This window comes from Sus scrofa, chromosome 8, assembly GCF_054392235.1.
Source record: "Sus scrofa isolate SSC_HxYL_T2T_F1_AM1 chromosome 8, Sscrofa_HxYL_maternal_Yorkshire_Landrace_v2.0, whole genome shotgun sequence".
NCBI classification, from domain to species: domain Eukaryota; kingdom Metazoa; phylum Chordata; class Mammalia; order Artiodactyla; family Suidae; genus Sus; species Sus scrofa.
The window spans coordinates 5,449,007-5,461,439 of NC_139390.1; the positions used below are offsets into that span (position 1 = coordinate 5,449,007).

The 12,433-nt window shown below is 50.4% G+C and overlaps 1 protein-coding gene across 1 annotated transcript; it reads left to right on the forward strand.

Moving 5' to 3' along the window:
* Nucleotides 1-2,380: 2,380 nt before the first annotated feature.
* On the forward strand, nucleotides 2,381-8,309 carry CYTL1 (cytokine like 1). The gene is made up of 4 exons (XM_003356855.6): nucleotides 2,381-3,267; nucleotides 5,868-5,912; nucleotides 6,011-6,139; nucleotides 7,668-8,309. Exons 1-4 carry the CDS (start codon nucleotides 3,118-3,120, stop codon nucleotides 7,791-7,793), a joined length of 450 nt encoding a protein of 149 aa, XP_003356903.2. The 5' UTR covers nucleotides 2,381-3,117; the 3' UTR covers nucleotides 7,794-8,309.
* The last annotated feature ends 4,124 nt before the right edge of the window (nucleotides 8,310-12,433 follow it).

Genomic DNA, 12,433 nt, shown 5'->3' on the forward strand with positions numbered 1-12,433 from the left:
TCCAAAATATACAAATACTTCATACAACTGGACAACAGCAACAAAAACCCCCACAAACAACCCAACTGAAAAATGGGCAGAAGATCTAAATAGAAGATCTCCAAAGAAGACAGACGGATGGCCAAAGGGCACATAGACAGATGCTCAACATCACGAATTATTAGAGAAATGCAAACCAGCCTTCTTTTTTTTTTTTTTTTTTTTCTTTTTACGGCTGCACCTGCAACATAGGGAAGTTCCTGGACCAGGGGTTGAAGCAAAGCTGCAGCTGCTGGCCTAGGCCACAGCCACAGGTACACGGGATCCAAGCCACATCTATAACCTGTGCTGCAGCTTTCAGTAATGCTGGATCTCACTGAGCAAGGCAGGGATTGAAAGCACAGCCTTACGGGCACTATGTCGGGTTCTTAACCCACTGAGCCACAGCGGGAACTCCCCAGCCTTCGTCTTTAACATTCACCTTCCAGGTGGTACAGTCCGATGCTGAAGGAGACAGGGAAGGGGCTGCCTGGGGGAAGGGCAGTGCCAAGGAGATCTCTCTGAGCAGATGCACACGCGGGTCCCCTGAGACTGCCTGCATCCGGGGCAGGGTCTCCCTGGCAGCCAGTGGAGCTGACTCAGGCTGTGCTCTGTTGGTTTCTTAATTTCCTTGTCCCTCGTTCTGAGTTAATGAGATTATCAGCCATCAAGTTAATTCTGCAAAGCTTTCCCGAGCATCTGCTCCGCCTGGCTGGGCGCTGGCTGCTGACAAATCAGGATGCAGCAGGTGTGCCGGGTGGGTGGGAAGGTGGCTGGGATCTGGTTAGAGCAGGATGCCTGGGGCTCAGGGCACAGGGGAGGCTTCAGATTTGCCCCAGGAGCCTCCTCGACAACCATACATGGGTCCGGGGTGGAACAAGGCCAATCTCCCAGAGACACATTTCTTTCGCCATCAAGTGTGCAAAAAACGCCTGTTTTCCAGCACAGCCACGTCTCCTCGGGCCTTGTTTGGGTGCGTAGGCTTGTTTTCCTTCCCTGTCCCAAATTTGAAGCTCCTTCGCTGAGCACATCCAGAAGCCCTGGAGCACGTCAAAGCAGGCTGGAATCCCCAGCTGGGGCCGGCGTGTCTACCAGGGAGGCCCACCCTCCAGGCACCACCGTGCAGGGAGTGAGGAGACCCCTTCATCCAGTAGAAAAACACGTCTGGGTTTGGCGCTCGCACCTCCCAGCACACAGAGTTCTGCCCTGTGTGTATTGGGTGCCACCCCCGCCTCCCGCTGCCCCGACGTGAGGGCGCCCAAGAGACTGTCCCCAGGCCATCTCACTAAAGGCGTTTAGAGAACAGGCTCTCACCTGGAAAACAGGAAGACAGGGCTGTGATCTCCGCCCCGGGCTTGAATACAGAAAACTAGCAACATCCAATGTCTGGGCAAGGAGGGATCTCTGGCTACCCGCGCTGATGCTGTTGTTTACGGAGGCACCAGGGTCAGGAAGGGATTTTTCTGAGCAAACAGAGACAGGGGAGAGGCTGGGGCTGGGCTTCCCTCCCTGGTGTTCATTCGCGAGGCCACCCCAGGTCCCAGACTCTCTGATCCTTTCCTCGACCCCATGGTCCTCATCTTTGGTTGTTTTGTTCTGAGAAGGGCGCCCGCCCTGGCCCCTCTTCTGTGCCCCTCTGCAGGGAGGCAGGCTTTGGAGACAGGCAGACACAGGTCCACGGCTTGGTCCCTTCCCTTCTTTGCCTTGTGAGCTCAGACAGTTTCCTATCCCCTGGGGCCCTCAGTTTCCTCATCTGGGAAATGGGAATAACCCCATCCCCTTCAGTACTTTCTGTGAGGCTCCTGGCATTTGAGACAGCAGGTGCATAAATGAGGCTGCTGCCTCACCGCTGCTGCATATGTGGTGCTCGCTGTGAAGGAAGAACCTTCCTCTCTCTTGGCAGCTCCTTCTCCTTGCTCGTTCCTTGGTCTGGGGAAGCCCCAAACCCCAAACTCACCTCTGATTTTAGAAGAGTCCTGCTCCATCCTGGTTCCCCTCTGCGGGGTGGGAGAATGGAACGAAGATAAGGCACGGAGCCCTCTTGGACCCATGTGCCTCCTACTTGGTGACCTTGGGTGAGTAGCTGGAACTCTGCCAGCTTCAATTATCCCACTTGGAAAATGGGACCATTTTCCACGGCACCTGCTTCACAGGGATGCTTGTAGGAAAGGAGAGAGTGACATTAGCCCAGACTGTGGTCCTAGCTCAGCATCTTTTCACCCCCATTTCCCAGATAAGGAGAGGGAAGAAAGAGCTTAGACACCTGCCCAAGGTCATCGAAGAAGTGGGTCCCCTGCCAGGCGCCTAGCACGGAGGGGAGACCTTTTTCCTGTAACTGGTACCCAGTCCCCCGTATTTACAGGAGAGCTGCCTGCATAGCATCATCGCCAGAAGAGATGCACCTTTGGAGAACCAACCCTTTCCATGGGTCTGCACTGTACCAGGGCCTGTGCTGGGAGCTCCCGCCTCCCCCATCACACACAGAAAGGAGCCTGTCTTTGAGGTGCAACGGCTCAGCTGCTCAGAGGGCAAGTGACCGCCCAAGGGCCCCCTGGCTGACCAGTGGTGGGTGGATGTTGATACCTAGGCTGCCTGACACCCAGCCCCGGATCGCGGGTGCTCAACCCATCACTTCCCATCGCTTTCCTGCCCCCAGTTCTGCTGCAAGCGAACAGCCAGTTTTACAAAACAGTCCCCATTCTAACTGAAGCAGCTCCTGGCCACCCCTCCCCTCTAGCTGAACCGCCTGCTCATTCAGCCTTGTCTCCATCCTTGGCCTCTGCCCCCTCATCCGCCAGTCCTGCCACTTCAGGAAGAGCTGCTGCCAAGAGAGAAAGTTCTGTTGCAAGTTGCATGAGAGGAAGACCCTGTCTCCCTTCTAGGCGTCCCACATCCCCCCAACCCACGCAGCCCCTCCTCTGCACCAGAGCAGCCTTTAGGTCTGAAAGGCTCCTGTGTCCCCCGGCCAGGTGGGCGTGCTCTTGGCCTTGGCTGGGACCCACAGGAAATGGAGGCGTGGAGGACCACCCCCAAGCCCCTGCTTAAAGGGGCGGCCGGCGCCGGGATGCAATCAGGCTGCTGTCAGGCTGCCTTTGCACCATGACACCCCGGCTGCTCCCTCTGCTGCTGCTGCTCCTGGCCCGGCCTCCCGCCGCGCAGCCGACTCCCCCGACGTGCTACTCCAGGATGCTGGCCCTGAGCCGGGAGATCACGGCTGACTTCCAGAGGCTGCAGGCCACAGAGGCCTCGGTGAGTGACCTCAGCCCGCTCGAGGACCGCCAGGTCCCTGCAGACCCGGTTCTCAAAAATTCGCCTTTAGACCTATTTTTCTTTTCTGGTCAATGTTAATTTCAAGGGTATGTGTATTTTTTTCCCATCCTATTAAATAGTATACCAAGGGTTTGGGCTTCCTTTTAAATACAAGGAAAAATTTAACTAAAGACATTGCATTTTTGCTTATAACTAGCTAGCAAATATCAGAAGATCAGTTGTAAAATGGAACAGGCAAAAGAAAAGAAAAGAAGAGAAGAAAAGCCCTCCAGAATTCCAGCTTATGGAATTGGAGGGCCAAAGAGTTAGGTTTATTTATTCTCTCCATTAGCTGGCACTTGCCAAGCAGGCCACCCCCAGAGGCCCTCCAGCCCTCACCAGGCTATAGGACCCTGAGCAAACTACCCAGCCCCAAATCTCAGCATCTGCAGCTGAAAGAGGGGATGGCTGAACCCCCTCGCCAGCTTCAGGCAGCTGGAGGATTTAAGGGGTAGATACAGACAGAGTCTGTGAGGGGGACCCCAGGTCATCCGCGGCTGTTCTTACGGCTGCTCAGGTGAAGGTCCGGGGGCTCCGAACTAGAGTTGGTGGTCGCCCAGGACTAGAATCCTGCCTCCTGACTGCTTGTCCAATGTAGAAACAAAACGCATTACACTTCAAAGTTCTGGCAACATTTCAAAGTGTGGCGGCTTGTAAAACACCTTAAATAAAATGCAGCATCCTCAGAAGGGGCTGACGACACCCCGGCACCTTCTTCGTATTTTCCTTTTGGAAAGTTAAATGATGTGTATTTTTTTTTTTTTTTCAAATTGTCAAAGTCATCTACTTTGAAAACGGTCAGAAAAGGCACAAAAGACAAAGAGAATAAATATTACTGCAATTCTACCCCCTAGAGGTGACAGCTGCCATCACATTCCAGAGGGTATAGGATTTCAGCTCTCTGGGAGTGCATAGGTATTCGTGTGTCTCTCTGTGTGTGTGTGTGTGTGTGTGTGTGTGTGTGTGTGTGGACAACAGCACAACAGTTTTGCAGTTCTCCTTTTTTTTTTTTTTTTTTTTTTTTTTGCTTTTTAGGGCTGCACCTGAGGCATATGGAAATTCCCAGCCTACACATAGCCACAGCAACATAGGATCTGAGCCACGTCTGTGACCTACACCACAGCTCACAGCAACACCAGATCCTTAACCCACTGAGCTGAGCGGGGCCAGGGATTGAACCCATGTCCTCACGGCTACTAGCTGGGTTCGTTTCCACTGAGCCACAATGGGAACTTCCTGTAGGTTATTTTTCTTTCTTTTTTTTTTTTTTGCCTTTTTCTAGGGTCGCTTCCGAGGCAGGTGGAGGTTCCCAGGCTAAGGGTTGAATCGGAGCTGCAGCCGCCAGCCTATGCCAGAGCCACAGCAACGCGGGATCAGAGCCGTGTCTGCAACCTACACCACAGCTCATGGCAACGCCAGATCCTTAACCCACTGAGCAAGGGCAGGGATCGAACCTGCGACCTCATAGTTCCTAGTCGGATTCGTTAACCACTGCGCCACGAAGGGAACTCCTGTAGGTTACTTTTCAATGCAATTGTCAAATAAATGGATATTCCTTTATCACAGTATTTGGTTGTATTGTCGCACCCCAATCTACCCACAATCCCTTGTCATTGAATATGGACAGCAATCATCTTTTAAAAAATATGATTTGAAAGCTGAGAAATGCATAGGCTCAGGACGGCAGAGCTGGAAGGATGTGTTCCACCTCCAATCTCACAGCGGAGACGGAGGCGCAAAGAGGAAGCAGACCTACCCCAGGTCACACAGGGGATTACTGGCTGGGCAGGACCAGACTCTGGGTCCTCGGGCCCGGAGGCCAGCCCAGAAGCAAGAGCGAAACACAGTGAGAGGTGAAAGCGTAAAGACACATGCGGTTTATATCTCCATTGTATGCACTATATATGCACTATATATATATATATACACATATATATACATATGTTACTATGTCTAGATTACAGTTGTAGAGGTGTCTAAATATATGCATAGACAGGAATTCCTACTGTGGCGCAGCGGGTTAAGGATCCTGCATTGTCTCCGTGGTGGCCGGGTTTGCTCACCAGCCTGACGCAGTGGGTTAAGGATCTGGCACTGGGGCAGCTGTGGCATAGGTTGCAGGTGCAGCTCAGATTTGATCCTTGGCTCAGGTATGTCCACATGCCATGTGTGCAACCATAAAATAAACATATATATATATATTCACACTTACATATATACACCCACTGATATACATATTTAGAGACACATACATGTGTATATTGTATCTCTATATATATTTATATGGCATATATAGGACAGTTCCCCAACTCATAGTTAAATGGAAAGATTGCTTTCTACACGTCTATTCTAGAAGAGCAGTGTGCCACTTTGGGAGGAAGGTGGCCTTTGGTATAAAAAGTACTATGCATGTTGGCATCAAGGAAAGCCCCAGGGATCCGGGGCTGGTCTGGCTGTTGGAAGGGTGGCCGAGGACCTCCGGTGAGCAGCCCGAGGATACGTCCCTGCGGGCTTCACATGACAGGTTTCCCTTCCTGCAGGAGCCTTGTGTGAGATACCTGCCCAGGCTGTACCTGGATATACACGTAAGAGGGGTCCGCCTACTGGGGGGGGGGGCGGGGTGGGAGTGGGGTCCTGGCTCCTGCCTTCTCCCACGAGACCCCTCCCTGCTGTCCCCTCGCAGAACTACTGTGTGTTGGACAAGCTGCGGGACTTCGTGGCGTCACCCCAGTGTTGGAGAGTGGCCCAGGTAGACGCCCTGAAGGACAAGGTGCGGAAACTGTACACCATCATGAACTCGTTCTGCCGGAGAGTAAGTGTGCCAGTGAGCCTTCTTTTTCTACCCGTCGTCAGCCGAGACTTTAAGAGAAGGGTGGGGAGAGGAGGGGGACGAGGAGGTGGAAGATGAGAAAGGTTTACGGGGGCGGGGCTTCCGATCGCCACGCCCTTCCTCACCCCCGCCGCCCTTGGTGAGTGATGGGGACCCAGGACAAGGCACCTCACCTCCACGAGCTCCACCGCCACCACCCAGGACCCCCTGCCAACCACATGGGACAGACTCTGCGGGGAGCCCAATGGGCTGGGGATGGGGGAGAGGGCGGAGGAATTCTGAAGATTCCCAGAGCCCCCCGCCCCGGGTCAGGGGAAACTTTCTGGGGGAGGGGCTGAGATGTGCTCCGTGATGGCGAAGTCGGCGGCACAGGGGAAAGAGGCAGGAAAAGCAGAGTCGGCTCTCATTTAGAGGCAGAAAGTAGAGTCTGTGGCCCCAGGCACACAGGCTTCAGCATCAGGTGGACCTGCCTTCATCTCCCTATTTCCCGGAAGTCAGGGACCCCTCTCCTCTCCGAGCCACAGTTTCCTCCTTCGTGACTAGGGCCCATCTCATGAGATCGCTGGGAGGACAACAGCATGCACACCCCAAGTGTGCGTGCTGTTCTTACAAGTGTGTGCACGCCAGATGCTGCAGTAACTCCCTTGATCCTGAGAACCCTACCTAGCAAGGAGAGGGAAGTGCCAAGCCTGGCCCAGGAAACGTTAATCATTAGCTCTTAAGTGTTTTGGTTTTAAGCTTTATTAAGACTTATTTGGTACTTTGCATCAAAGATTAGACATGCATTTCCTCCAACACCCATTTCCCTCCCCCCTTGTTCATGGTGGGGGGGACGGGGAGAAGACATGATTAGAATACAGTCTGAAAAGTGCTATTGTTGACTCTAAAGTGTTGGAAGGTGAGATCTGGGGCTGTTACTCAAGGGATCCCCAATGCCTGGCCCGGAGCTGTCGCTCAGTAATTGAAGTCCATTCATTCAATCAATCCCTCACCCATCCATCCATCTATCCATCTGGTGGATCCGCATATGAATGAATTCAATAATAAAAAATATATGAGGAGGTCCCACTGTAGCTCAGCAGTAACAAACCCAACTAGAATCCATGAGGACTCAGGTTCGATCCCTGGCCTTGCTCAATGGGTTAAGGATCCGGCATTGCCGTGAGCCGTGGTATAGGTCACAGATGTGGCTCAGCTCCCTCGCTTCTGTGGCTGTGATGTAGGCTGCCAGCTACAACTCCAAATCAACCCCTGGCCTGGGAACTTCCATATGCTGCAGGTGCAGCCCTAAAAAGAAAAATGGAAAAAAAAAATAAAAAAGAATATATGCGATTCAAGGGGAAGGTGAAGAAAGATGTGATGAGCTGTCCTTGGGGGAGCGAAGGGGGGAAGTTTTCCCACAAAGGGGAACAACCGCCCAGTCTTCGAGGACAACCAGGAGTCCTCTGGTTGAGCATGGGCTCCAGGGCCACCTGTAGCAACATTCCTGCCCATTGCACATCTTTTCCAGGACCTGGTGTTCCTCTCAGATGACTGCAATGCCTTGGAATACCCCATCCCAGTGACCACTGTCCGGCCGGATCCTCAGAGGCGGGACCCCGCAGCTCAGACCAGAGACAGAACCCGAGGGCACTGAAGCTCTCTCAGTGCCCAGACACAGTGGGCTGAAGCCACGGCCCCCACCGGTCTTCCTCTGTGTGTCCCTGCATCTTCTGGAAAGTGGTTGCCTCTGTTCCTTTCCTGGGGCTGGTTTTGAACATAGTTAGAAGCCTTGCCTCTGCTTCACCCGGTTGTGTCTTGCCAGGTCGGTTAGATACACAAGCATGTTGATTTGATCGCTGAGAAGCAAAGCAACTTCTCTTTTATGAACAATTAGCTTGAGAAGGAGCAAACGAGTGTGTTTGTAGTACTGCTTTAACGGAGGGGTGGGACCATTTTTTGTGATGGATAGAAACCTGCTTATATTTAACCAAGCTTCTATTTTATACCCTCCACCGCCAACTCTGCTCCTTACAGATATCTTCCATTTTTAAAGAAATGGCCCTGCCTCTAAGATGCACTGCAAGGTTCCTGATTACACAGTGCTGACGGAAACCACTCTTTCAGTGAAAGGTGATGAAAATCAAATAAAGACTATCTTTACACTAAGAAACGTGTCCAGCTGTATTTGTCCAAAGTGGGTGGCAGGGTGTTTTTCTCCTGCTCTTTCTGCAAGTTGTGGCTTTTAGCAAGATACGTCTTTCTCCTGCTTCCCATCAAGCACAGGTATGTCTGGATCTTCTTCAATCCACCTGCATGAATGTCTGTCCTTAAAGCATGGGGACATGCTCAGATTTATGCTTAGGGACAGACGTACCTTGCGTCTTACCTGTGGTAGTGCAGTATCGGACACCTAGCACAGCATCGCTTCACTAAGTCCTCATTACACACCTGGAGACAGGCTTCGTAGGAGGCTGAGGCTCACGAAGATTAGGTAACTTGCCCAAGGTCCCCGGCTGGATTGAACGCAAGGGCTGCAAAGCCCACACTCTCCCCTGTGATTCACGCTTGTTCTCTGCTGATAAAACATGCTTATTTAATTCATGAACCCAACAGTAACATCTCAGATAAGTAACTGGATTGTTGAAAAAGATTTCAAATATTGATTTTTTTAAAGAATTTTTTTAAAAAGTCACCTGGGGTTTGTTTCCTTTCCTCCCTCTGTGCATGGGGGCCCCACTTTTCCCTCCTGATCTTAGGGGCCTCTGACTTATGAGAATGATTTATTAAGTTATGGTCGTATTGATTGATTGATTGATGTAATTTATTTAGATGCACAAGACCACAATATCACTGCATTGGCTTCCTAGGGCTGTTGTAGCAAGATACCACAAACGGGGGCTTGAAATAGAAATTTACCATCTCATACGCTGGGGGCTAGAAGTTCTGAAATCTAAGTGCTGTCAAGGTCATTCTCTCCCTGAAGGCTGTAGGATGGAGGACCCTTCCTTGTCTCTTAGCTTCTGACGGTTCCTGGCAAATCCTCGGCATTCCTTGGCTCAGAGATACATGGACTCAATCTCTGCCTCCATCAACACATGGTGTTTTCCTGGTGTCTGTGTCTCTGTGTCCAAAATTCCCTCATCTTGAAATAAATGATCTCTATTTGCAGAGGAGATGATCTTATATAGAGAAAATGCTAAACACTCCACCAAAAATTTAAAAAAAAAACCTGTTGGAATTTTTTTTTGTCTTTATATCTTTTGAGGGCTGTACCCATGGCATATGGAGGTTCCTAGGCTAGGGGTTTAATCAGAGCCATAGCTGCCAGTGTATGCCACAGCCACAGCAACGCCAGATCCAAGCTGCATCTGCGAACTACACCACAGCTCATGGCAACGCTGGATCCTCAACCCACTAAGCAAGGCCAGGGATTGAACCTGCAACCTCATAGTTACTAGTCAGATTCATTTCCGCTGGGCCACGATGTGACCTCCCCTGTTGGAATGAACACGTGAATTCAGTAGTGTTTCAGGATGGAAAATCATCAACATACAAAAATCAGTTGCATGGCTATCCACTAAAAACAAACTTTCAGAAAAAGAAATAAAGAAAAAACATTCCCACTTACAACAGCCTCAAAAAAAATAAAATGTGTAGGAATTAATTTAATCAAGGAGGTAAAAGATCTGTACACTGACAACGGTAAGACATTGATGAAAGAAACTGAGGAAGATGCAGCTAAACGGAAAGCTATCCCATTTTCATGGATGGAAGAATTAATATAAAAATACAGTTAACATAAATAACTGTTAACATAAAACTATTGTCCACTACCCAAAGCAATCTGCCGATTCCATACAATCCCTTTCAAAATTCCACTGGCACTTTTCACAGAAACAGGGGAAAAGAACCCTAAAATTCTCATAGAATCTTAAGATGCCAAAAGAGCCAAAACAATCTTGAGAAAGCATGAAGTTGAAAGCATCACACATCCTGATTTCATATCATACTAAAAGCTACAGGCAAAACGACACGGTCCTGGCACAGGCACCAGAACACAGAGGACAAGGGAAGAGGACGAGAGCCCAGACACAAACCGACGCACGTACGAAAACGAGCTGCCTTGGGTACCCGGAACACACCGCTGGGAAAGGACCGTCTCTTCAGTGAACGGTGCTGGAGGAATCGGTGTGCACACACACAAGAATGAAACCAGACCCCTGTCTTACGCTGCTCACAGAAACAAACTCCCACTGGATCAAAGCCTTATTGTAAGACCTGCGACCATCCAACCACGAGAAGAAAACACAGGGAAAAAGCTCCCGCGCAGGGGTCTCAGCAATGATCTTTTTGCACATGACACCTATAGCCCAGGCCACACGAGCGAAAGCGAACAAGTGGGACAACCAAACTTCAGCTTCCGCGCAGCAGAGAAAACCATCAGCGACATAAAAGGGCAAACGACAACGTAGGAGAAAATAGTTGCAAACCATGCATGGGATTAAGGGGCTGATAGCCACAGCGGATAAGAACCTTTTATAATTCATTGCAAATAATCCCAAATGATCTGATTTTAAAACGGGCATTGGGAGTTTGTCCCAAATTTCACTCTGACTCCACTCAGCAGCCGGAAGAATCTGCTGCAAGACAGCGATTAGATCATATCCTTCCCTGGTTGAAAAAGTTTCCCCGGCTTTCTCCTTTGAAAGAACTTTGAAATTCTCACCTTGGGGCAGAGCTTCCGTGCCTGCCCGCTCGCGTCTCTCACAAGTGTCCTATCTTAATAAATCTATTTGTTGCCTATCACTTTGTCTCTCACTGAATTCCTTCTGTGCATAAAGAACCGGAACCTCAGTGAGTCCAGACACCGGAACCAAACCCCCAACACATGGAAGATGTTAATGAAGCCTTCTTCATTCTGGAAAGAAGACCACAGACCACGGCACCCCAGCTTGGAAAACAATGCAAGCTCGCCTCTCCCCTGATCCTTATCTGCAGCTCTATTTTTCACGCCCAAAACGATAAAACCATCTCCCCATCTCTCCTAAGGAGAGCACAGTCTTTAAGGCATTAATCTGCTGTGACCCGCCTTTGCCTGGCAAAGCAATAAAGCTAATTTTTTTTCTTTGCTCAAAAAGAAAAGAAAAGAAAGAAAGAAAAGAAAAGAAAAGAAAAAAGAAAGAGGAGAAAAAAAAGAAATTCTCGCTTTGGTCCTCAAAGCTCTTATTTACCATCAGTCTCTGCCACAGCCTCCTGTGACACTACAGTATGTGATTGCAGGTTCATTTGTTTGTTTGCTTGCTTATTCCTTGTCCCTCCCGCTAAACTGTCAGCTCCAGGAAGGCAGGGACTGTGCGGTTTTGTTTCATTCCATCCCCCGCACCTAACGCCACGCCTGACACCTAGTGGGTGATCGGTAACTGTATTTTGGTTGCCCAGGGAGACCAGATCCTGCTCCCTGGGAAGACCAAGAAAAGTCGACAGCTAAGATCTGGCAAGTCCAAGTGGTCCTTGCCCGTTCTTTCTTCATAAAGCATAGCTGCTTACACATGTGTACACTCATAGCCTCAGGGACCTGCTTCCTGTGTTTTCAGGAACTGTCAATTTTATCCAGTACGGTCAACTTCAAAATCTCAGGAAGTCTTTCTCTCTCTCTCCCACACACACACACACACACACACACCCAGGCACACACCCAGGCGCACACACACAGACCCCCCTCTTTTTTTTTTTTTTGTCTTTTGCCATTTCTTGGGTCGCTCCCACGGCATATGGAGGTTCCCAGGCTAGGGGTCCAATCAGAATGTAGCCACCGGCCTACACCACAGCCACAGCAACATGGGATCCGAGCCACGTCTGCAACCTACACCACAGCTCACGGCAATGCCAGATCCTTAACCCACTGAGCAAGGCCAGGGATCGAACCTGCAACCTCATGGTTCCTAGTTGGATTTGTTAACCACTGAGCCATGACGGGAACTCCCAGACCCACCTCTTGAGGGCATTCATTCCACAGGGTTCTGACGGAGCTCGTCCATAAAACATGACTGGTCTCATGCCAGCAGCAGAGACCTGAACAAAACCCTCATCTTCCCTTCCCGAGTCGTCTAGGAAGCTTAGTCATCAGTCTCGGCTGTCCTGGCGTTTGGAGCACTCTGCTGACCTTAGCAGTGCCCCCTGACCCTCGGGAGTGATCTAAACGGAGCCTTAGGAGGCAAAAATCCTCCTAGCGTAAGCCTCGTTGATTTGCAAAAGTGCTAATAAAAGTGAAATCACCTCCTGCGTTTGCAGAAT

What these genes read in the sequence shown, in the direction of transcription:
- CYTL1 (XM_003356855.6), top strand. Translation starts at nt 3,118, where the DNA reads ATGACACCCCGGCTGCTCCCTCTGCTGCTGCTGCTCCTGGCCCGGCCT. An exon ending in TGCAGGCCACAGAGGCCTCG is followed by an intron (nt 3,268 to 5,867) that starts GTGAGTGACCTC and finishes CCCTTCCTGCAG; the next exon opens with GAGCCTTGTGTGAGATACCT. An exon ending in GGCTGTACCTGGATATACAC is followed by an intron (nt 5,913 to 6,010) that starts GTAAGAGGGGTC and finishes GTCCCCTCGCAG; the next exon opens with AACTACTGTGTGTTGGACAA.